This window comes from Tachypleus tridentatus, chromosome 13 (genome assembly GCF_004210375.1).
Source record: "Tachypleus tridentatus isolate NWPU-2018 chromosome 13, ASM421037v1, whole genome shotgun sequence".
In the NCBI taxonomy this organism is placed as follows: domain Eukaryota; kingdom Metazoa; phylum Arthropoda; class Merostomata; order Xiphosura; family Limulidae; genus Tachypleus; species Tachypleus tridentatus.
The window spans coordinates 4,849,208-4,876,390 of record NC_134837.1 but is presented as its reverse complement, the minus strand read 5'-3'; the positions used below and the strand labels follow the sequence as shown (position 1 = coordinate 4,876,390).

General features: G+C 29.9%; 1 protein-coding gene across 2 annotated transcripts in view; it reads left to right on the top strand.

Moving 5' to 3' along the window:
- The window catches only part of LOC143239412 (uncharacterized), a 349,619-nt gene that overhangs the window by 180,128 nt on the left and 142,308 nt on the right, over nt 1-27,183 (top strand). Inside the window, exon 1 of one of the 2 annotated variants that reach the window (XM_076480442.1) lies at nt 5,736-5,799. The exons of the other annotated variant lie outside the window; for it this stretch is intronic. Within the exon in view, the coding sequence (XP_076336557.1) occupies nt 5,751-5,799 (49 nt within the window). The 5' untranslated portion in view covers nt 5,736-5,750. Of the gene's footprint in view, nt 1-5,735; nt 5,800-27,183 lie in introns of those variants that run through there. 2 annotated transcript variants of the gene reach the window in all.

Here is a 27,183-nt window from a genome sequence, read left to right as displayed (position 1 = left end):
TTCTCTTCTCTACATGTGTCGTCAGACATTCTTAATGGTTCGCAACCAAGACACTTCATACTAACAATATTTTTGTTTGTAATACTGGCATTATATTCAAACAAAATAGAGAAACTACATCTTATCTCAAGTGTAGATTATATGTTTCTCAAAAACATCGGGAAGGCTGAAGATTATATGATCGTTTTCATGAGCAAAATCCGTTTAATACTAACGCACGAGAAACAGGTTAAACGTCAAATTTTTACACGACATAATGATTGGCTGTATGGCTTTTTGTACGTGAAATTAAATTCAAATAATCTTTTGGAAAAACGTTCGTTCTTGAATTTTCAAACGAATATAAACCTTGACTGCCTGGTATACAAAAATGTACAGATAGATTACACAACACTGAGTAGAATTTGTAGAATTCGAGTTAACATTGCTTCAGGTTCTGTTTGTTGAAACACTTATAAAGAAAACATCGTAAAGGTTTATATAGACAGCGACTGGTTACATATAGTACAGTTCATAAATACAACAAGAACGGATATACCGAAAGAGATTTCATAGTTTAACAGTATCATAAACAGCAAGTAACATAATGTAATACAATCATTTAATTGCATACATGATGTCCAAAAATAATAGCTGTAGTATCAGATATCATAAATAATAACTGTAGTATTAGATACCATAAACAATAGCTGTAGTATCAAATATAATAAATAATAACTGTAGTATTAGATACCATAAACAATAGCTGTAGTATCACATACAGAAAAAAATAGATGTAGTATCAGGTACAATAAATAATAGCTATAGTATAATATTCAGTAAATAATAGCTGTAGGATCAAGTATCCTAAATAAGAATGTGGCATCTGATACAATAAATAATAATTGTAATATTCAGTACAATAAGTAATAACTGTAGTATGAGATACAAAAAATAATAGATGTAGTATCAGATACAAAAATAATAGATGTAGTATCAGATACAGTAAATAATAGGTGTAGTATCAGATACAGTAAATAATAGATGTAGTATCAGATACAGTAAATAATAGATGCAGTATCAGATACAGTAAGTAACAGCAATACTATCAGATACAAAAAAAATAATAGCTATAGAAACTGATACAGTAAATACTAGATGTAGTATTAGGTACAAAAAATAATAGATATAGTGTCATATCCAATAAATAATCGCTGTAGTATGAGGTACAATCTATAATAGCTGTAGTATCAGATACAGTAAATAATAGATGCAGTATCGAGTACAATGAATGATAGCTGCAGTATCAGATACAAAATAAATAGATATAGTATCAAATGCAATAAATAATAGCTATAGTATCAGATATCATAAATAATCGCTGTAGTATCACGTACAATAAATAATAACTGCAGTATCAGGTACAATAAATAATAGCTATGGTGTCAGATACAAAAAATAATAGCTATAGTGTTATATAGAATAAATAATAACTGTAGTATCAGGTACAATAAATAATAGCTGCAGTATCAGGTACAATAAATAATAGCTGCAGTATCAGGTACAATAAATAATAACTGTAGTATCAAATACAATGAAGTATCAGATACTGATAGATTATGCTTATGATACATATTATGGTTATATTAGATATTTCATCCAGTCATCTTGAAGACTATATGGGATAAGACAGACTCAAATAATAATATTTAGATAGTTCTAGTTCAGGTTAATGATACAAGAGATTACAGTTGGTTACAAATAACGTGTGTCTTACTTTAGAATCCTCACAATAAGTCTATTTTTGTCGTGTTCTTGTTTAGTTGTTCCAGGAAACCACGTGTTTAGGGTACCAATAGTATAAATAATTTTTACGTGCCTTCAAGCAGATTAGGTGTAACATATGACGTTTTCAAACACTTGAGTGTTGGACATTAGCAGCGAACTAAGGAAACTAACCATGTGAGTTTGCTTAAAATGTGACGAAATAAAATCAGTTTCAAATGCAAAACAAAAAAATTCTGACGCTCAAAAGATTAAACTGAAAAAGCTCACATGATGACAAACCGTAAGCCTATAATACAATAGAAGTAAATATATTGGGTTGAGGAATAATTCGTGAGCGTTTTTAAATAATTTCATTCAAGCATTACATGCAAGACTATACAATACTTCAATGCATGAACACATTACACCCAAAACATTTAGTATGATACTTTATTTCATTTAATACCTATGTATATAGTATGCATTGTTGTAAACGAAATTGCAAGAAATTAAATGCGAAAAGCAGATGGTGTCGAAAATGCTCGATTTTGTCCACTTGACATTCCATTTAATGAGCTGAAAATGAAAGCAAAAATTAAAGACTATTGAAAATCAAACACACCATCTATTAGAGCAAAAAATTATCTTCCAAATGACATGAAATATTTTGTGAAAGCGTTTCATTTATGAATATATTTTTTTAACTTGGAAAAACGCTCACGAATTATTCCTCAACCCAATAATTTAAAAGTAAACAATATGGTACTTATTTTTAACACATGCAAACAAAACAGTCCTTATAATCACAGGACAATAAAAGTTTCTTCAACTAAGAACCTGCAAAGAAAATTAAATATAGAACACGTACCTACAGTAGTTGTTCATCTTATATTAGTTACTACTATGACATTTCTATAACTTGTAAGGTGATGATAAATACGTTAAATTCATTCATTATTTGTAATTTTTGAAAACTACACTTCATCGGTTGAACATTCAGATGGTGTGGCCTAAACACTAGCGTATCTGAACTGTAAATCTGATGTCGCAGAAAGGCGCTCCCCACTTTTGGTGCTATTCTGCCATACAAGGGGAACACGGGGGTTTAAGGTGAGATTTGTTGGCTAGCACCTTAGTTTTTAATTAAATCTAATAATGAAATTTCTAGCAGTTCTTAATAATGTTTGTAAGTTACATTCATACTATAACACATTTTTAGGTGGATTTTGTCTTATTCATGATTTTGAACTATAACTGTGCCTTCTTTCCACTTGTAACTTTTTAAGGTGACTTGGGTGTTTGTTTGTCATTGTTCTCAGTCCGTTAAAACAATTAACTTGACGATTCTAATGTATAAAAATATATAATTATTTTAACGTTCTATCGTTATAATTTTATCTGTTTGATCCTAGTTTTAATGTAGAAAATAATCACTTCAGTATAATTAATTCCATCATGTTTATAAATGAATGTTTCATTTACATGTTTATTCGTTTCTTTGACTAACGTTAGTTCAGGTACACTGTTTTAGTTTTGTATTTTTTTGGGAAGCATTCAGTGTAACCGACATCCCAGTCATAAGTAACGTAATAATTCAGTGTAACCGATATCCCAGTAATAAGTAACGTAATAATTCAGCGTAACTGATATCCCGGTCATAAGTAACGTAATAATTCAGTGTAACCGATATCCCAGTCATAAGTAACGTAATAATTCAGTGTAACCTATATCCCAGTCATAAGTAACGTAATAATTCAGTGTAACCGAGATCCCAGTCATAAGTAACGTAATAATTCAGTGTAACCGATATCCCAGTCATAAGTAACGTAATAGTTCAGTGTAACCGATATCCCAGTCATAAGTAACGTAATAATTCAGTGTAACCTATATCCTAGCCATAAGTAACGTAATAATTCCGTATGAATTATTATAAATTAAAAATAAGAAATTTCATCTTAAATTGACAACAAAATCATAAGAACGAAGTACGTTGTGTTAGGCCTAGTAATTTAAAAATTTCTGTACCAGTTCGATCATGTTTTAAAACACCAAACTTCATGGTGAATTTAGCATCTTTTTTTTTTTTTTTTGGGGGGGGGTGTTTTTACCCCTTTTAACTCTCGTCGTTGACTTTAACCTACGTAAAAGAACTTGTTCTCTGAGTACTGTGTGATCCATAGGGTGTTACTCCCTGGTTTATAAGCTACAACTACCTTTAAACACACATTTAATAATACGTATTAAAACTACGGGTCTTAAGTTCATAACGATTCCAATAATTATGCAGGTGCTACAGTTATGTAGTTAATTGCGTTAATTTATAGAAATCTGGCCAGTATAGATGATATCTGGAAGCATGGAGAAATGAGAGTGCGGCCCCTAAAGTTTCTGAGACTGTCACGTGGTCGTGTGAGACTGTGTGTTCTATAGGTAGGTAACCCTTTGTTCCCATCTTTCCGACACTCAGGAACAGATGGGCGCAATCTCCAACGTGTAGTCATCTGTCATGAGACCGGCAAGCTGAAATAATGGACTGGTCGAGTTTACCAACGTTTGGGTACCACATAATGAACCCATTCGTTCTCACTAAAACCGTCTCAAAAGAGAGAGAGAGAAAAAGAAAAAATCCTTCGCGCCTTTTCGTTCGATTCTATGTATTCTGTTTCATTTACGTATCAACATTTTTTAAAATAGAAGACGTGACGTTTCTCAGTTCTTTTCAATAACGAAAATAAAAATCAAGTGTCCGCCATGCGGTAGAATATACAACCATATTGTCAGAACATCTCATTTTAAGAATATAATATCATATTTCAATAAATATATTACAGTGTATATAAACAATTATCAGAGAAACTTTTCACTTAGGTGTTATTTGAAATTAAGTTTTATTTTATTACACAATGGCTTACTTACACTATGTCTACCGCGGGAATCGATCTCAACATTTTAGCGTTATAAGTCTGAACATCTTAGATTAACTCTATATTCTTAAGATTTCAAGAACTTAACTGTTAAAAATGTAAATTTGAGCGTATTTGTTTGAGTTATGAATCAAAGTAATTTTTATTTTACAATAAGTATGAAAGTGCTTGTTTAGGCTTAAAGAATAGCGATAGAAATCATTGTACGATTTAGTAATAACATAATAATCTAGTAATAATATAATAATTCAGTTCTTATCAGTTTATGACTTTTCCAAGAAACGTTAAATAAAGCCATCTGTATGAGAAATCAACATACAACGATGATGTTTATATTCATTGTAATGTGAATAAATAACCTTCAATAATACTTTGATATTTTTATACATTTAATAATAATTAAATTATATTAAAGTTCCTATGTTTTGTGTGAAATCTATCATAGAACGTTATCTAAAAAAAATCTCTTTTAAGATTTAATTGGAATATTATCAGAAACAAAAGTCGCTTACATGAAGAAATGTCTGGTGAATTTATAACGAGTAGGTTATTATTATTTTATTAACCGTACAATAACATCCGTTAGACTGTTGTTTGTTAAACTGTCAGATAGTTTCTCTTCATTCTCTGCGTTATATAAAACTTATGTGTGGAAAATGTGTACTGAGATTATGAAATTTATTGAAATAGTTGATACTCTCATATAACTTACTTAAATAAAATATCTATTCTAAAGTCTAAATCACATTTGTTTTTTACGAAAGCTCAAAATATCAAATCGATGTTACAGAGATATTTAATGATACGTCACTTGCTGTTTTTTTTTTTTTTCAAGAACGTTTTCTATAATTACTGATAGCAATTTCAATTTAGCGATTTCTTAAATGTTAAGTAACAAATCTTAATATAAAACGAAATATTGATTTATTTTTACTTGCTAAATAACAAATATCAAGATACAACAAACTAAGAATTTGTTTTTAATTGTTAAACAACAAATTATAAATCAAAACAGCCTAATAACACCCTAACGTAAAGAGTGAACATTATAAGATTTATATTAAGGTTATTACATGGCTAATGACAAGGGAAGAAGGTACGGACTGTCTGAACTGTTTGGTGGATAATGGTAAGGTAAACAACACACTTTAAAGTTATTTCTTTTACTAGTGTGGCCTGAGAGATATATAAATATGAATGATGAAATCTGTATTCAAGAAATATATATATATATCTATACAAACAAGCTAGGCCTAATTTGAATGCATTAAAATAAGATTGGTTTGCTACTAATTGATACACAGTAAATTTTTGACATGCTTAATATTCGGTATTAAAGTGCATCGAGTGTCTTAAGATTGTAGATGATAATATAGTCTAATATAATACAGAATTAAAGAACCAGAAAAACATTAATTTCACTATTTTTGTGTCTAATATGTTCATTTCGAATGGTTTTATCACCTGATACTTCGTTAGGGACACATTACAACATTGTATCATCTAAGTAGCCACGGACTGTGTGGTATTACTACTCTAGGTTATCCACAAAATGGATTCTTTGTGTCATGCTGGTTATCTATAATAAACCTATCATTACTGTGTATTAAAGGCAATTATTTCTGGGTTGCAGTTGTGTAAATAGCTAGTATAGGCCATTTCTTTATTGTTAAGCACAACGCTACACAATATACTGTTATTTATATAATGATATCCATTAGATAGTTGTATATTTAATTCAAAGATAGTTTGTTTTTATTAAGATACAATGTTATCCATATTGCTATTTATATAATGATATCCATTAGATAGTTGTATACTTAATTGAAAGATAGTTTGTTTTTATTAAGATACAATGTTGTCCATATTGCTATTTATATAATGATATCTATTAGATAGTTGTCTGTTAAATTAACAGATAGATTATTTTTTGTTAACATACAGTGTTGTGCATATTGTGTATATTATTAATCATACAATGATGTCCATCAGATTATTTTCTGTTAAGTCATCAGATGGTTTGTATTAATAAACCTGTTTTAACTGGTTTGTAATGTTAAAATAAGTCCAGGTATATATTAGTCAGTCAGTGGAGCTATAGAAATGCACATCAGTGTTCCTTCAAGCAGTGCAGTATCATGACTAAGGATTTATCGGCAGATTAGATCATTCCATAATCATGATTTTGTGTTCTGTCAACAAATTGTTAATATTATCTTGGTTTAAAGTGCAGTAATGACGTTTTAGAGGATATAATTACGTCATGATCGTCGACTATGTACTGTTTAACAACTGACTCCTATGTTCAGTCATCTATATCCTTTGAGGTAGGGGTTTACAAATATAAATTGTTCTAGGTGAAGCAGTAAATTATTTTAGATCTGGAAACCAGATGTCCACTGAGAGCTATTTTCTCTTTGAATTAGTTAATTAATGGAGGTGAATCAGTAACAGACCATATGTCCAGTGGACACAAAGTTCACTATCAATTTTGTTAGACCAGGTGTCACATGGAAGAAATTTTTACATGAGTATTTATTGAAAATGTGTTTACGTTTTATTAATGCGAATCCATCGTAAACGACCCATTGTATGCATCTTATATATGTTCTGAACTATGTTTATACACTGTGAAATCCATACTTACTTTACTCGAGAAATATGTTAAACTGGATTCACTAAGGAGCTGAGTGGCTACAAAACATCTTATTTATTGTATGATAAATATTCTAATTTGACGCTTGATAAGAATGTTAAGTTTAAGAACTTTGATATCAGGTAACGATGTCCATCATAATTTAAAAAAATCAACAAACGTAAGTTACAGTTTTATCAACATCTTCACACCCAAATACCTTTACTGATGAGCTAGGACTAAAATTAAAAGTAAAAATCTACCTATTAAAATATCAAAACCTGTACACTTTTACCGCTGTAACTAGTCCTAAAGTTTTAGCATCTGCACAATAAGATATTAATATCTATACACATTCACTGCTGTAACTAGTCCTAAAGTTTTAACATCTGCACAATAAGATATTAATATCTATACACATTTACTGCTGTAACTAGTCCTAAAGTTTTAACATATGCACAGTAAAATATTAATATGTGTATACTTTTAGTGATGTAACTAGTCCTAAAGTTTTAACAACATCTGCACAATAAGATATTAATATCTGTACACTTTTACTGCTGTAACTGGTCCTAAAGTTTTAACAGTATCTAAATAATAAAATATAAATGACTGCACACTAATACTATTGTCCAACAGAAAATACCTTGAGGGTCCACTATAAGGAGTTTCTGTTTCTATGGTCAACGTTGGCTAGCCATTGAATTTTCTACTTAATTTTCTCAATTTCCTATAAATGTTACACATCACTGCCCATTTTTCGAGTTTTTCACCTATTCTACTTTTAGATTGTTCACAGTTTCAGCTATGATTTTCGGTTTAGCTCCTCTACAGTCTATAACATTGTATCGCTGTTTTAGTTGATGTGGCTAGTTATTCCATTGAAAATAACATTACCCGTTTCGCAATTTTCTTTACTTTGGTGTTATACCTTCCTGTAAGTCAGTGTTCCGTAATTGCTTTGAATTTCGTTGTGTTTGTGATTACGAATGGGTGATTCTCGAGTCTAGCTTTCCTCTTCGGCGATGTATTATAATGGTAATTAGCTGGCATTCTGCTTCCTTGTGTATACATGGATAATACAAGTAGTATAAATAATCATACACGTAATAAGCTCATATATAAGCGAACGTATGTGTACTTACGTACGAACATGTGCCCAGTGGTAGTTATTTATGGGATGTGAGCGTGCGCGAGGGTCGACATGTGTGCTAATAAGTAAATTACTTCTTCTCCTCATGAGGTAATAAAAACTGTTAACTTCTGGTAATGAACTCAATTTACTAACAAAAAAAATAACAAATTTTAAATATATTTATATGTTAATAAAAATACAAAAAAATGATACGAGGCAGCATAAAGTAAAACATATTATGAAGTAAACAATAATAATTGTTTATTAAACATACTTGTAGTCACTGGTTACGTTTCACAATGTGTGGTTACTTGGCAAACACAACTGACTTAGACAATTGTTTATTCAACATACTTGTAACCACTTGTTATGTTTCACAATGTATGATAACTTAGCAACACAACTGACTTAGACAATTGTTTATTCAACATACTTGTAGTCACTGGTTACGTTTCACAATGTATGATAACTTAGCAACACAACTGACTTAGACAATTGTTTATTCAACATACTTGTAACCACTTGTTATGTTTCACAATGTATGATAACTTAGCAACACAACTGACTTAGATAATTGTTTATTCAACATACTTGTAACCACTTGTTATGTTTCACAATGTATGATAACTTAGCAACACAACTGACTTAGACAATTGTTTATTCAACATACTTGTAACCACTTGTTATGTTTCACAATGTATGATAACTTAGCAACACAACTGACTTAGACAATTGTTTATTCAACATACTTGTAACCACTTGTTATGTTTCACAATGTATGATAACTTAGCAACACAACTGACTTAGACAATTGTTTATTCAACATACTTGTAGCCACTTGTTATGTTTCACAATGTATGATAACTTAGCAACACAACTGACTTAGACAATTGTTTATTCAACATACTTGTAACCACTTGTTATGTTTCACAATGTATGATAACTTGGCAACACAACTGACTTAGACAATTGTTTATTCAACATACTTGTAGCCACTTGTTATGTTTCACAATGTATGATAACTTAGCAACACAACTGACTTAGACAATTGTTTATTCAACATACTTGTAGCCACTTGTTATGTTTCACAATGTATGATAACTTAGCAACACAACTGACTTAGATAATTGTTTATTCAACATACTTGTAGCCACTTGTTATGTTTCACAATGTATGATAACTTAGCAACACAACTGACTTAGACAATTGTTTATTCAACATACTTGTAACCACTTGTTATGTTTCACAATGTATGATAACTTAGCAACACAACTGACTTAGACAATTGTTTATTAACATACTTGTAACCACTTTTATGTTTCACAATGTATGATAACTTAGCAACACAACTGACTTAGACAATTGTTTATTCAACATACTTGTAACCACTTGTTATGTTTCACAGTGTATGATAACTTAGCAACACAACTGACTTAGATAATTGTTTATTCAACATACTTGTAACCACTTGTTATGTTTCACAATGTATGATAACTTGGCAACACAACTGACTTAGACAATTGTTTATTCAACATACTTGTAACCACTTGTTATGTTTCACAATGTATGATAACTTAGCAACACAACTGACTTAGGCAATTGTTTATTCTACATGTAGCCACTGGTTACGTTTCACAATTTATGGTTACTTAACAACAAAACTGAGCTGAAAATGCTGATTTTTATTCAAATATTGAACGTTTTTGTTTCTTTGTTGATTGATCATTTAAGGTATGAAGCAGCCATAATTTTAAGAGTTCACTGTGTCAATAAGATAACGATTTGTTCTTATTGTAAGATAATAGTGTGAAGCGCTTTACTCGTGCATCTGAGTTTCGTACGATGGAACCACGACTGCCGTTATTAATATATATATATATATTCACGTGTTTCAATTCGCCCTTATTTCTGTCTCACTTGTTCATAAGTTCGGCCCTCTGAGTAGACTCACCAAGTAGTGAAGCTGTCATTGGTACTTAATCATAATGGGCGGGGCTAACTCGCCTAGTCTTGCTTGCCAAGTGACGCTTGGTGAAACGAGTCGACCTAAGTTGACCTATTGATCGTATGATATATGTGACAAGCACCCTGACGTGCATGGCAGGGGCCCGGAGCCAACGCAAGCAAACAGAGAGTTAGGTTAGTAAATTTTAAAAGAATTTCAATAACAAAAATAATTGAATTAAGACATGAAGTTTGGAAGAAAAAAGACTTTTACAAAAAGGCATCTCTGTAGCTAAAACGTATGTTCAGTAAACTAAAATTTTATGCAGGGTTTTGTCTCTCAACAAGGAATCGAACTCCAGAATTCACTGTTATAAATCTGTAACCTTATTTCTGACACACTACGTGCATCAGTGATGGCTAACACCATATATATATATATTTATTTACAGGAATTACCATATTGCTATAACCGAAAGCCACTGTTTTATTAACCTTGACGAAGAAAAAAACAAAAAACACAACGCCTTTTCTGAATACACTATAAATACAGTGAATTTTTATGAATACAAAATATTCTCGAAACATTTCAATAATTTATGTTTTTACTTTCCTCTAAAAGTATTTCTGTGAAATAGTTGTGTACATTTGAAATAACTTCATATCCCTGTTTTTAATTAGTAAAATATTTAAGAACATGATACCAGTTTAGGTTGCTGTGTTTAATTAACACAATATTTAACAATATCATTCCAGTCTAAGTTACTGTCTTTAACTAACACAATATTTAACAATATGATACATGTTTAAGTTACTGTCTTTAAGTGGCACAATATTTAACAATATGATACTAGTTTAAGTTACTGTCTTTAATTAACACATTATTTACCAATATGATACCAGTTTATGTTACTGTTTTTAAGTGACAGTATTTAACAATATGATACCAGTTTATGTTACTGTTTTTAAGTGACAGTATTTAACAATATGATACCAGTTTAAGTAACTGTTTTCAATTAACACAATACTTAACAATATGATACCAGTTTATGTTACTGTTTTTAAGTGACAGTATTTAACAATATGATACCAGTTTAAGTAACTGTTTTCAATTAACACAATACTTAACAATATAATACCAGTCTAAGTTACTATCCATAGTTAACAAAATGTTTAACATGGTACCAGTTTAAGTTACTGTCTTTAATTAACACAATGTTTAACAATATGAATCCAGTTTAGGTTGCCGTCTTTAATTAACAAAATATTAACAGTATGATACCAGTTTAAGTTATTGTCTTTAATTAATACAATATTTAACAGTATGATACCAGTTTAAGTACTGTGTACAGGTGTAGTGATGCATATACTTTTACGTAACGTTGTGTTTACAGTATTAGCTAGTACTGTCTAGTGATACATATACTTTTACGTAACGTTGTGTTTACAGTATCAGCTAATTACTGTGTACAGGTGTAGTGATACATGTACTTTTACGTAAAGTTGTGTTTAGAGTATTAGCTAGTTACTGTGTACAGGTGTAGTGATACATATACTTTTACGTAACGTTGTGTTTACAGCATTAGCTAAGCACTGTGTACAGGTGTAGTGATACATATACTTTTACGTAACGTTGTGTTTACAGTATTAGCTAATTACTGTGTACAGGTGTAGTGATTACATATACTTTTACGTAACGTTGTGTTTACAGTTATTAGCTAGTACTGTGTACAGGTGTAGTGATACATATACTTTTACGTAACGTTGTGTTTACAGTATTAGCTAGTACTGTGTACAAGTGTAGTGATACATATACTTTTACGTAACGTTGTGTTTACAGTATTAGCTAGTACTGTGTACAGGTGTAGTGATACATATACTTTTACGTAACGTTGTGTTTACAGTATTAGCTAGTACTGTGTACAGGTGTAGTGATACATATACTTTTACGTAACGTTGTGTTTACAGTATTAGCTAATTACTGTGTACAGGTGTAGTGATACATGTGCTTTTACGTAACGTTGTGTTTACAGTATTAGCTCGTACTGTGTACAGGTGTAGTGATACATATACTTTTACGTAACGTTGTGTTTACAGTATTAGATCGTACTGTGAACAGGTGTAGTGATACATATACTTTTACGTAACGTTGTGTTTACAGTATTAGCTCGTACTGTGTACAGGTGTAGTGATACATATACTCCTACGTAACATGTACAATTCTGGTAATGAATGATAACAAATAATACTGAATAATACTGTCTTTGAGGTTTTCAACAGTTGAAACAACATAAGGTCGAATGGCTTCACGTTATTGGAAACAATACATTTCTAACCATTGTAAGTTTCTAATACAATTGCAAAACATTCTTGTTACCACAAAACCTAATTCATACTTTGATTCATTCTAACATTTTCAAGAGTGTTCCTTTTAAGTCACGTTTAAGACTCATTAACAGTTCATTAAATCTAATTTATGAGTGATTCTTTTGAACTCTGTTTACTGATAATTATTGTAATTTTTCTCTTATGCTGACTTATTTGTGTCAAAAACATCCTTGAAACCTTACTAAAACTATCTTAGTTTCACAAACAGATCCTGTTACCCTACCAGAAGTGTTTTATTATCCGAAACAGATCCCGTAACCTTACCAAAACCGTTTTATTATCCTAAACAGATCCCGTAACCTTACCAAAACCGTTTTATTATCCTAAACAGATCCTGTAACCTTATTAAAACCGTTTTGTTACCCTAAACAGATTCTGTAATCTTACCAAAAGTGTTTTATTATCCTAAACAGATCCTGTAACCTTCCCAAAATCGTTTTATTATCCAAAACAGATCGTATAAATTTACCAAAACCGTTTTGTTGCCCTAAACAGATCCTGTAATATATTTACTGTAATAAATATATCCTGTATCCTTACAAAACGGTGTTATTGACATAAAGAGATCCTTTAACCTTACTAAAACCGTTTTATTGCCACAAACAGATCCTGTAACCTTTCCAAAACGGTTTTATTATTCTATACAGATTCTGTGACCTTACCAAACCTTACTTATTACCATTAGTAAACCTTTAACATTCACAAGACTGACTTGTGAACATAGACAAATATTGGAACACTATCTTATTGGCGTAGAACAAGTTCTGAAACCTTCCAAAAGTCACTTTTTTAACGTAAACATGTATAATAAACCAGTGTATTGAAACATTGAAAATTATTGAAAACAATAAAATAATAACTAATTTTGTTAATTATACAGGTTTCTAGAGGAAAAGAACCTAGATACCCAATTATTTTCTTAGGACTGGGAGTGTCAGATTTCTAGAGGAACAGAACCTAGATACCCAATTGTTTTCCTAAGACTGGGCGTGTCAGATTTCTTGAAGAACAGAACCTAGATACCCAATTGTTTTCTTAGGACTGGGTGTGTCAGATTTCTAGAGGAATAGAACCTAGATACCCAGTTGTTTTCTTAGGACTGGGTGTGTCAGATTTCTAGAGGAACAGAACTTAGATACCCAGTTGTTTTCTTAGGACTGGGCGTGTCAGATTTCTAGAAGAACAGAACCTAGATACCCAATTGTTTCCTTAGGACTGGGCGTGTCAGATTTCTAGAAGAACAGAACCTAGATACCCAATTGTTTTCTTAGGACTAGGTGTGTCAGATTTCTAGAGGAACAGAACCTAGATACATAATTGTGTAGGTTTGCCATGTTGAAAGAAATGAAATAAAATAGGTATTGACACCAGTGAGTTATCGTGACTGCTGGTAATTATTAATCATTTTAAGGACAATGTAGTAGATAGTAGACATATGTTTCTGAACCGTCTATTCTTTCTCGTAAGAATATAAAAATATTAACAGTGTAATCGACCTAACTTGATAATCATAACTAAATAGAAAACCTGTCTTGGATTTTCCCACACCTCCGATAGACGGTACGCTGGGAATGTGTATGCCACTTGTCAATTAAAACAACCAAATACTTTTAAAGTGTAGTCATGATTTATAAAACTATGAAATAGAGTGTATTTAATGAACATGAAATAGCACATCGAGTTTTGATATTTACTTTTGTTACTTTAAAACATATACAAGTTGACTAATATACATAAATGAGTGTGTTTTTTGTGTATGTGCTATTCTGAATTTACAATACCACGTAATTAGGGTTGTGTTTTATCGTTTCCCAGTTGACTTTTGAATAAATTTTACCTGAATATACTGAAAACTGAATCTTTAATTGTACATCATACCACCAGGGAGGAATATTGTTTATTTATCTGCCATATTAGCTACACATCGTGCCATCATACACAAGTGATGTTTACTTATCTGCCATACTAGCTACACATCGTGCCACTATACACAAGTGATGTTTACTTATCAGCCATACTAGCTACACATCATGTCACCATACACAAGTGATGTTTACTTATCAGCCATATTAGCTACACATCATGTCACCATACACAAGTGATGTTTACTTATCAGCCATACTAGCTACACATCATGCCACCATACACAAGTGATGTTTACTTATCAGCCATACTAGCTACACATCATGCCACCATACACAAGTGATGTTTACTTATCAGCCATACTAGCTACACATCATGTCACCATACACAAGTGCTGTTTACTTATCAGCCATACTAGCTACACATCATGTCACCATACACAAGTGTTGTTTACTTATCTGCCATATTAGCTACACATCATGTCACCATACACAAGTGATGTTTACTTATCAGCCATACTAGCTACACATCATGCCACCATACACAAGTGATGTTTACTTATCAGCCATACTAGCTACACATCATGTCACCATACACAAGTGCTGTTTACTTATCAGCCATACTAGCTACACATCATGCCACCATACACAAGTGATGTTTACTTATCAGCCATACTAGCTACACATCATGTCACCATACACAAGTGCTGTTTACTTATCAGCCATACTAGCTACACATCATGTCACCATACACAAGTGCTGTTTACTTATCAGCCATACTAGCTACACATCATGTCACCATACACAAGTGCTGTTTACTTATCTGCCATATTAGCTACACATCGTGCCACCATACACAAGTGATGTTTACTTATCAGCCATACTAGCTACACATCATGTCACCATACACAAGTGATGTTTACTTATCAGCCATATTAGCTACACATCATGCCACCATACACAAGTGCTGTTTACTTATCAGCCATATCAGCTACGCATCATGCCACCATACACAAGTGCTGTTTATTTGTCATGCCACCAAAATCATCGTTTCTTGTAAACATGACGAAGAGATAGTTTAATTGATAGTTTTTATTCTCTGAACCCTAAGTAGGGTTAGTGATAAAAGTTAATACTTAGTACACGTACACGTACACGTTCTAGATAAGAAACATTTTATTTCTACACTTCAAAAGAAAGCTTGGTTTTAACATAATATGTTCTAGTTTCAAATAACGTATATAACACTGGACTATAGAAAACGTCGTGGTGTTATGCTGTTGTTCCTGTGTGTGAGTATATTTAATGAAATATCTTTTTTATAAGTAGTTATCATTCATAAGTTCCCTGGGGGTTCAGAAGACTTACAAAGGTAAAATCTTATGTCCGATCCCCTGCGATGGACAGTGTCTATTGTGCATCTCGAGCTAGAAAAATTACAATAGCTACCCTTCAGCGACATTTGACAGTTTAATTTTCAGCATAATATCCCATCGTACATAAACACTTATCTTACAATATTGTTTCACCAAAATCATCAATATATTTTAACTGGAGAAGATTATATCGAGCAAGTGTTTCTTTTGTGCGTAGAAATTTAAAGTTTCACTGACTGTGCTTGTGTTAAGACCAGCGCCATTTTGTCGACCTGTTTTATTTGAGGGCAGTTATCTGAACAGCTTCTATTCAACATACTCATTTAAAGTAACACTTGTAAACTGTTATATCAGTAAAAAACAAATGTTCTACAAAACAATATAACTAATAAACAGAGTCGATCTTGTGTTCATATAGGAACAAGGCAGTCAATGGTAAATACCTAAGACAGTTATAATGGCCAACATCTGTTACAGTTGTATTCATGCAACAGTTGTATTCCTGTTACAGTTGTATTCATGCAACAGTTGTATTCCTGTTACAGTTGTATTCATGTAACAATTGTATTCCTGCTGCTGCTTACATATTTAAATTTCCATTATTTCCTGTTTCCTGTTTTTTCATAATTACTGTTGTCAAATGTGAAATTATTTTCTATCCTTTGTTCATACTGACTGTTTACATACTGTTCACACGAGAATGCTGTGTAGAAGCTGACTTTTTAATGGTACAAATAGGCTTAAGATCTATTAACATAAACAATGTGTTGCTAGGTTAACTTGTATATTATATGTAGTCAGAATAATTTGTAGATTTTGTGTGGTTAGATTAATTTGTGTATTCTGGTGTTCGTACAACACCTCAGTTATAGTGTAAAAAGTCCAAGTAGGTATAATTTTCATATCAAGAAACTTTGAAATAAACTAGTTCTCATTATTATCCTTTCATTAATATATATTTTATTCAAAGTATCAGGAATATCTTTCAGTGCCAAGTCCAGCTTCACTCTCTTTATCATACGAAACGTGTTTGAGGATTCAGATAAGTATTTAATTTTCTTTTTTTGTTTGAATGAGAAATAATTATACTTTTCCATTAACGACCGCTAAGTGATTTAGATCTTACAACTGAAGCCTTCCTGGTTAGTTGGTAAGTGATTTAGATCTTACAACTGAAGCCTTCCTGGTTAGTTGGTAAGTGATTTAGATCTTACAACTGAAGTCTTCCTGGTTAGTTGGTAAGTGATTTAGATCTTACAACTGAAGCCTTCCTGGTTAGTAGGTAAGTGATTTAGATCTTACAACTGAAGTTTTCCTGGTTAGTAGGTAAATGGTTTTGATCTTCAAACTGAAGCCTTCCTGGTTAGTAGGTAAGTGATTTAAATTTTAAAACTGAAGCCTTCGTGGTTAGTTGGTAAGTGATTTAGATCTTACAACTGAAGTCTTCCTGGTTAGTTGGTAAGTGATTTAGATCTTACAACTGAAGCCTTCCTGGTTAGTAGGTAAGTGATTTAAATCTTACAACTGAAGCCTTCGTGGTTAGTTGGTAAGTGATTTAGATCTTACAACTGAAGTCTACCTGGTTAGTTGGTAAGTGATTTACATCTTACAACTGAAGCCTTCCTGGTTAGTAGGTAAATGGTTTTGATCTTACAACTGAAGCCTCTGGTTAGTAGGTAAGTGATCTTACAACTGAAGCCTTCGTGGTTAGTAGGTAAGTGATTTAGATTTTACAACTGAAGCCTTCCTGGTAAGTAGGTAGATCTTACAACTGAAGCCTTCCTGGTTAGTTGGTAACTGGTTTAGATCTTAGAAATGAAGTCTTCCTGGTTCGCATATGCTATGATGACAGTGACGTATTTCTCTCCGGGACTGAAAGCTTAACAATACACCACGTGATTGGGTGCTCTGTTGTGCATAAAATGAGATACATATGTATGGGTGTATATTTAATTTTACAAGGTTTGAAATACCATTGTAAAGATGAAACACCGACCACTGAAAGAATTACGAATTAGGCTTAGCTGTCTGTAGAAGATTTATTTTTAACTTGCAAGGGACTTCGCAAACTTCTTGTAGTTTTATATAGTTAGTCAAGTTCTACCTTCAACATAAGTGTTACAATGACTTGGTGACACCGTTAGTTCATTAAACAGCTTACTAAATTCGCCATGTCTCCAAGTTGAGAGGTTTACCTAACGTACCCAAATGGTGCTGTCACGCCATCTATAGGAATGAATAAATACTATAGAAGCTAGAAGTAACGGTTTGAATATTTAAAAAATAGTTTTGGTTTACCTATATAGTCCTTACAGTTTACTATCACTTAACATTTGTAACATTTATAAAATCTAAACACCAAGGTGGTTGATTTTGATGTTCATTTCAATTAACTCAATATCTATTTTCATTCTAATCATTACAATTTATAATTAAGTTAATATGGATTAATCAACCCATAAAAAGAAACAATACATTGATTGATTTTGAATACGTCCGAGTCATGATACTAAGTCATATAAAATAAAAACACTAAAAGTCTGGTAAGTAATTTCTGTTATTTGTTAATATGAAATGTACATTAAAAACGAAGATATACAAACTGTTGGTACGTAGAACGTTTTGAAACTGAACATGTAAAGACAGCGTATATTACAAGTTTTCTACTTTATGTATGGCCACATTGCATAATTAATCAACGCACTCTCACACGACAAAATCCAAATCTTAAGCCACACTAACATGAATTACTATTTGTTACAACATCAGTGTCAGACGAGGCTGAAAGCTAGGCTTAACTGTAACTTTTCTTTAGCGTACGTAAGTCTTATATAGTGTTACCAACATAAGTTCCTGTGACATATTTACACTTGTGCTTGCTCTTATTTATTCTCTCTGTACGTAGGTCTGTTGCACATGTTACTAAGATTTATTATAACAGGTTCCGGCATGGCCAGGTGGTTAGGGCGCTCGACTCGCAATCTGAGGGTCGCGGGTTTGGATTCTCCTCACACCAAACATGCTCGCCTTTCTAGCCGTGGGGCGTTATAATATGACAGTCAATCACAACGAATAGTGGCGGTGGATGATGATGACTAGCTGCATTCCCTCTAGTCTTACACGGCTAAATTAGGGACGACTAGAGCAGATAGCTTTCCCGTAGCAGCGTGCGAAATTTATAAACCCAAACCTTATTACAACAGGCTTTTGTTTGTTTGTTTATAGAATTGAGCAGAAAGCTACACAATGCGCTATCTGTGCTCTGCCCTCAATGGGAATCGAAACCCGATTTCTCGCGGTGTGAGTCCGCGGACATACCTCTGTGTCACTGTGGGGCATTACAACAGAAATAGCAAATACTCTATAATTAATAGTCTTATCTGTAACGTTATTTCTCTGTACCTAGGACTTCTTTTATAAGCACGATTTTAAAATCTCTGATCATTAAAGTTACTGCGTATTGTAAGCAGAGAGAAATTTATTTAATAGTAGAATTTATAGTTCTGCAGTGAAGACGCGTCTTTTCTCAGAAAACATTGGCTTACCATTTACGTTCATTATATCACGTTTTTTTATCTCAGTAGCATTTCGTTTAAAGCAGTTCATGGTTTAACCGTGATTTACAAATAGTTAATATATTAAGTAAGAGTTAAATTAAAACTGTTAATATCTGATATTTAACAAATAGTTAACATATTAAATAAGTGTTATAACTGTTAATATTCTAACCAAAATATGAATTGCAGCTAGTCATTACCGCTCACCCCAACTCTTGGGATACTCTTTACTGACGAATAGTTGAATTCACTGTTACATTATAACGCCCCAAGGCTGAAAGGACGAGCATATTTGGTGTGACTGGAATTCGAACATTTGCTCCTCAGATTACGAGTCGAGTACCCTGACCATCTGGCCATACCGGCTTTACGACAGCTTTTCATTTGATCCTCAGATTACGAGTCGAGTACCCTGACCATCTGGCCATACCGGTTTTACGACAGCTTTTCATTTGATCCTCAGATTATGAGTCGAGTACCCTGACCATCTGGCCATACCGGTTTTACGACAGCTTTTCATTTGATCCTCAGATTATGAGTCGAGTACCCTGACCATCTGGCCATACCGGTTTTACGACAGCTTTTCATTTGATCCTCAGATTACGAGTCGAGTACCCTGACCATCTGGCCATACCGGTTTTACGACAGCTTTTCATTTGATCCTCAGATTAAGAGTCGATCACTCTGACCATCTGGCCATACCGGTTTTACGACAGCTTTTCATTTGATCCTCAGATTACGAGTCGAGTACCCTGACCATCTGGCCATACCGGTTTTACGACAGCATTTCATTTGTTTCAAAACCTGACATTAGAACTGAAAAATTTAGGGAAAACTATATTATTGTTTGTCGTTCTGGCAATGTGTTACATTACTTATTACCTGTAACTACTTTCCAAAATAAATAAGTTTTTATCACTGTTATAAACTACGTGAAACTATTTGGTAAAACAGATTCAAAAATAAGATCGATTCTTACATTTATGGAGAGAAAATTGACCTGGTTTAAAACTATATCTATCACATACTGAGTAATACAGTTAAAAAACCTCTTGGATGAGGCCTGTAAGAAAACATAGACAAACGAATCTGTGGGGCTATGACACACAATTATGGGGCCTCTTCAGTACACGTTTAATGTTAAAATACTTGTTTGTACGTTTTCTGTTTATGACCATTGCCACTATAATGTAAATTATGATTTTAACCAAGTTACAAACGCTAATTAGTAGGACTTTATTTATGTTCTTTAATCTAAATAATTGTCATGTTAGGATTAGCTTTCAAGGAAAACTACATAGAAATAGTTTCTCGAACTACCCGAGTTTGGTTGAAAAGTTTTACCTCAGTAAAAACCTGTGGATCGAGATGATTTGTTTTGTACATCTTGGGGGGACGGACGCTTTACAACAGATAGGTGACATTGAATCGTATTTAAACAAACTCTATCTATGTGTATGACTGTTAAATATAGGGAAGTTAAATCTTGAGACTTGACAGTTTTATCAATGGATAGAGAAAAACAGTTAAGAAATATTATAGTTATTATTGTTTAGTTCAGGAATGACTTTGTTATGTTAAATAACGAAACGGATCAATATTGAATTAAGAAATATTATAGTTATTATTGTTTAGTTCAGGAATGACTTTATTATATTAAATAATGAAACGGATCAATATTGAATTAGAGAAATATTATAGTTATTATTGTTTAGTTCAGGAATGACTTTGTTATATTAAATAATGAAACGGATCAATATTGAAGTTAAGAAATATTATAGTTATAATTGTTTAGTTCAGGAATGACTTTGTTATATTAAATAATGAAACGGATCAATATTGAATTAGAGAAATATTATAGTTATTATTGTTTAGTTCAGGAATGACTTTGTTATATTAAATAATGAAACGGATCAATATTGAAGTTAAGAAATATTATAGTTATAATTGTTTAGTTCAGGAATGACTTTGTTATATTAAATAATGAAACGGATCAATATTGAAGTTAAGAAATATTATAGTTATTATTGTTTAGTTCAGGAATGACTTTGTTATATTAAATAATGAAACGGATCAATATTGAATTAGAGAAATATTATAGCTATTATTCTTTAGTTCAGGAATGACTTTGTTATATTAAATAATGAAACGGATCAATATTGAAGTTAAGAAATATTATAGTTATAATTGTTTAGTTCAGGAATGACTTTGTTATATTAAATAATGAAACGGATCAATATTGAAGTTAAGAAATATTATAGTTATTATTGTTTAGTTCAGGAATGACTTTGTTATATTAAATAATGAAACGGATCAATATTGAATTAGAGAAATATTATAGTTATTATTGTTTAGTTCAGGAATGACTTTGTTATATTAAATAATGAAACGGATCAATATTGAAGTTAAGAAATATTATAGTTATAATTGTTTAGTTCAGGAATGATTTTGTTATATTAAATAATGAAACGGATCAATATTTAAGTTAAGAAATATTATAGTTATTATTGTTTAGTTCAGGAATGACTTTGTTATATTAAATAATGAAACGGATCAATATTGAATTAGAGAAATATTATAGTTATAATTGTTTAGTTCAGGAATGACTTTGTTATATTAAATAATGAAACGGATCAATATTGAATTAGAGAAATATTATAGTTATTATTGTTTAGTTCAGGAATGACTTTGTTATATTAAATAATGAAACGGATCAATATTGAAGTTAAGAAATATTATACTTATAATTGTTTAGTTCAGGAATGACTTTGTTATATTAAATAATGAAACGGATCAATATTGAAGTTAAGAAATATTATAGTTATTATTGTTTAGTTCAGGAATGACTTTGTTATATTAAATAATGAAACGGATCAATATTGAATTAGAAATATTATAGTTATTATTGTTTAGTTCAGGAATGACTTTGTTATATTAAATAATGAAACGGATCAATATTGAAGTTAAGAAATATTATAGTTATAATTGTTTAGTTCAGGAATGACTTTGTCATATTAAATAATGAAACGGATCAATATTGAATTAGAGAAATATTATAGTTATTATTGTTTAGTTCAGGAATGACTTTGTTATATTAAATAATAAAACGGATCAATATTGAAGTAAAGAAATATTATAGTTATTATTGTTTAGTTCAGGAATGACTCTGTTATGTTAAATAATGAAACGGATCAATATTGAATTAGAGAAATATTATAGTTATTATTGTTTAGTTCAGGAATGACTTTGTTATATTAAATAATGAAACGGATCAATATTGAATTAGAGAAATATTATAGCTATTATTCTTTAGTTCAGGAATGACTTTGTTATATTAAATAATGAAACGGATCAATATTGAAGTTAAGAAATATTATAGTTATAATTGTTTAGTTCAGGAATGACTTTGTTATATTAAATAATGAAACGGATCAATATTGAAGTTAAGAAATATTATAGTTATTATTGTTTAGTTCAGGAATGACTTTGTTATATTAAATAATGAAACGGATCAATATTGAATTAGAGAAATATTATAGTTATTATTGTTTAGTTCAGGAATGACTTTGTTATATTAAATAATGAAACGGATCAATATTGAAGTTAAGAAATATTATAGTTATAATTGTTTAGTTCAGGAATGACTTTGTCATATTAAATAATGAAACGGATCAATATTGAATTAGAGAAATATTATAGTTATTATTGTTTAGTTCAGGAATGACTTTGTTATATTAAATAATGAAACGGATCAATATTGAAGTAAAGAAATATTATAGTTATTATTGTTTAGTTCAGGAATGACTTTGTTATGTTAAATAATGAAACGGATCAATATTGAATTAGAGAAATATTATAGTTATTATTGTTTAGTTCAGGAATGACTTTGTTATATTAAATAATGAAACGGATCAATATTGAATTAGAGAAATATTATAGTTATTATTGTTTAGTTCAGGAATGACTTTGTTATATTAAATAATGAAACGGATCAATATTGAAGTTAAGAAATATTATAGTTATAATTGTTTAGTTCAGGAATGACTTTGTTATATTAAATAATGAAACGGATCAATATTGAATTAGAGAAATATTATAGTTATTATTGTTTAGTTCAGGAATGACTTTGTTATATTAAATAATAAAACGGATCAATATTGAAGTAAAGAAATATTATAGTTATTATTGTTTAGTTCAGGAATGACTTTGTTATATTAAATAATGAAACGGATCAATATTGAATTAGAGAAATATTATAGTTATTATTGTTTAGTTCAGGAATGACTTTGTTATATTAAATAATGAAACGGATCAATATTGAATTAGAGAAATATTATAGTTATTATTGTTTAGTTCAGGAATGACTTTGTTATATTAAATAATGAAACGGATCAATATTGAAGTTAAGAAATATTATAGTTATAATTGTTTAGTTCAGGAATGACTTTGTTATATTAAATAATGAAACGGATCAATATTGAAGTTAAGAAATATTATAGTTATTATTGTTTAGTTCAGGAATGACTTTGTTATATTAAATAATGAAACGGATCAATATTGAATTAGAGAAATACTATAGTTATTATTGTTTAGTTCAGGAATGACTTTGTTATATTAAATAATGAAACGGATCAATATTGAAGTTAAGAAATATTATAGTTATAATTGTTTAGTTCAGGAATGACTTTGTTATATTAAATAATGAAACGGATCAATATTGAATTAGAGAAATATTATAGTTATTATTGTTTAGTTCAGGAATGACTTTGTTATATTAAATAATGAAACGGATCAATATTGAATTAGAGAAATATTATAGTTATTATTGTTTAGTTCAGGAATGACTTTGTTATATTAAATAATGAAACGGATCAATATTGAAGTTAAGAAATATTATAGTTATAATTGTTTAGTTCAGGAATGACTTTGTTATATTAAATAATGAAACGGATCAATATTGAAGTTAAGAAATATTATAGTTATTATTGTTTAGTTCAGGAATGACTTTGTTATATTAAATAATAAAAAACGGATCAATATTGAATTAGAGAAATATTATAGTTATTATTGTTTAGTTCAGGAATGACTTTGTTATATTAAATAATGAAACGGATCAATATTTGAATTAGAGAAATATTATAGTTATTATTGTTTAGTTCAGGAATGACTTTGTTATATTAAATAATGAAACGGATCAATATTGAAGTTAGAGAAATATTATAGTTATTATTGTTTAGTTCAGGAATGACTTTGTTATATTAAATAATGAAACGGATCAATATGAGTTAAGTTCGAATGATCAATAAATAATGAAACGGATCAAATATTAAGAAATATTATAGTTATTATTGTTTAGTTCAGGAATGACTTTGTTATATTAAATAATGAAACGGATCAATATTGAATTAGAGAAATATTATAGTTATTATTGTTTAGTTCAGGAATGACTTTGTTATATTAAATAATGAAACGGATCAATATTGAATTAGTTATAATTGTTTAGAGAAATATTATAGTTATTATTGTTTTGTTCAGGAATGACTTTGTTATATTAAATAATGAAACGGATCAATATTGAAGTTAAGAAATATTATAGTTATAATTGTTTAGTTCAGGAATGACTTTGTTATATTAAATAATGAAACGGATCAATATTGAAATTAAGAAATATTATAGTTATTATTGTTTAGTTCAGGAATGACTTTGTTATATTAAATAATGAAACGGATCAATATTGAATTAGAGAAATATTATAGTTATAATTGTTTAGTTCAGGAATGACTTTGTTATATTAAATAATGAAACGGATCAATATTGAAGTTAAGAAATATTATAGTTATTATTGTTTAGTTCAGGAATGACTTTGTTATATTAAATAATGAAACGGATCAATATTGAATTAGAGAAATATTATAGTTATTATTATTTAGTTCAGGAATGACTTTGTTATATTAAATAATGAAACGGATCAATATTGAATTAGAGAAATATTATAGTTATATTAAATAAAGAAACGGATCAATATTATTATTGTTTAGTTCAGGAATGACTTTGTTATATTAAATAATAGAAACGGATCAATATTGAATTGTTAAGAAATATTATAGTTATTATTGTTTAGTTCAGGAATGACTTTGTTATATTAAATAATGAAACGGATCAATATTGAATTTAGAAATATTATAGTTATTATTGTTTAGTTCAGGAATGACTTTGTTATATTAAATAATGAAACGGATCAATATTGAATTAGAGAAATATTATAGTTATTATTGTTTAGTTCAGGAATGACTTTGTTATATTAAATAATGAAACGGATCAATATTGAAGTTAAGAAATATTATAGTTATAATTGTTTAGTTCAGGAATGACTTTGTTATATTAAATAATGAAACGGATCAATATTGAAATTAAGAAATATTATAGTTATTATTGTTTAGTTCAGGAATGACTTTGTTATATTAAATAATGAAACGGATCAATATTGAATTAGAGAAATATTATAGTTATTATTGTTTAGTTCAGGAATGACTTTGTTATATTAAATAATGAAACGGATCAATATTGAATTAGAGAAATATTATAGTTATTATTGTTTAGTTCAGGAATGACTTTGTTATATTAAATAATGAAACGGATCAATATTGAAGTTAAGAAATATTATAGTTATAATTGTTTAGTTCAGGAATGACTTTGTTATATTAAATAATGAAACGGATCAATATTGAAGTTAAAATATTATAGTTATTATTGTTTAGTTCAGGAATGACTTTGTTATATTAAATAATGAAACGGATCAATATTGAAGTAGAGAAATATTATAGTTATTATTGTTTAGTTCAGGAATGACTTTGTTATATTAAATAATGAAACGGATCAATATTGAAGTTAAGAAATATTATAGTTATTATTGTTTAGTTCAGGAATGACTTTGTTATATTAAATAATGAAACGGATCAATATTGAATTAGAGAAATATTATAGTTATTATTGTTTAGTTCAGGAATGACTTTGTTATATTAAATAATGAAACAGATCAATATTGAAGTAAAAGAAATATTATAGTTATAATTGTTTAGTTCAGGAATGACTTTGTTATATTAAATAATGAAACGGATCAATATTGAAGTAGAGAAATATTATAGTTATTGTTTAGTTCAGGAATGACTTTGTTATATTAAATAATGAAACGGATCAATATTGAAGTTAAGAAATATTATAGTTATTATTGTTTAGTTCAGGAATGACTTTGTTATATTAAATAATGAAACGGATCAATATTGAATTAAGAAATATTATAGTTATTATTGTTTAGTTCAGGAATGACTTTGTTATATTAAATAATGAAACAGATCAATATTGAAGTAAAAGAAATATTATAGTTATAATTGTTTAGTTATAAAGTGCCCTTATTAAATTAAAGAAATGCAGAAAATATTCGTGAAATTCAAGTACACTTTACTGTTAATAAAAAACTGAAGTACACTTTATTGTTAATAAAAAAACTCAAATACACTTTACTGTTAATAAAAAACTCAAGTAATAATTTTACTGTTAATAAAAACTCAAGTACACTTTACTGTTAATAAAAAAACTCAAGTGTTACACTTTACTGT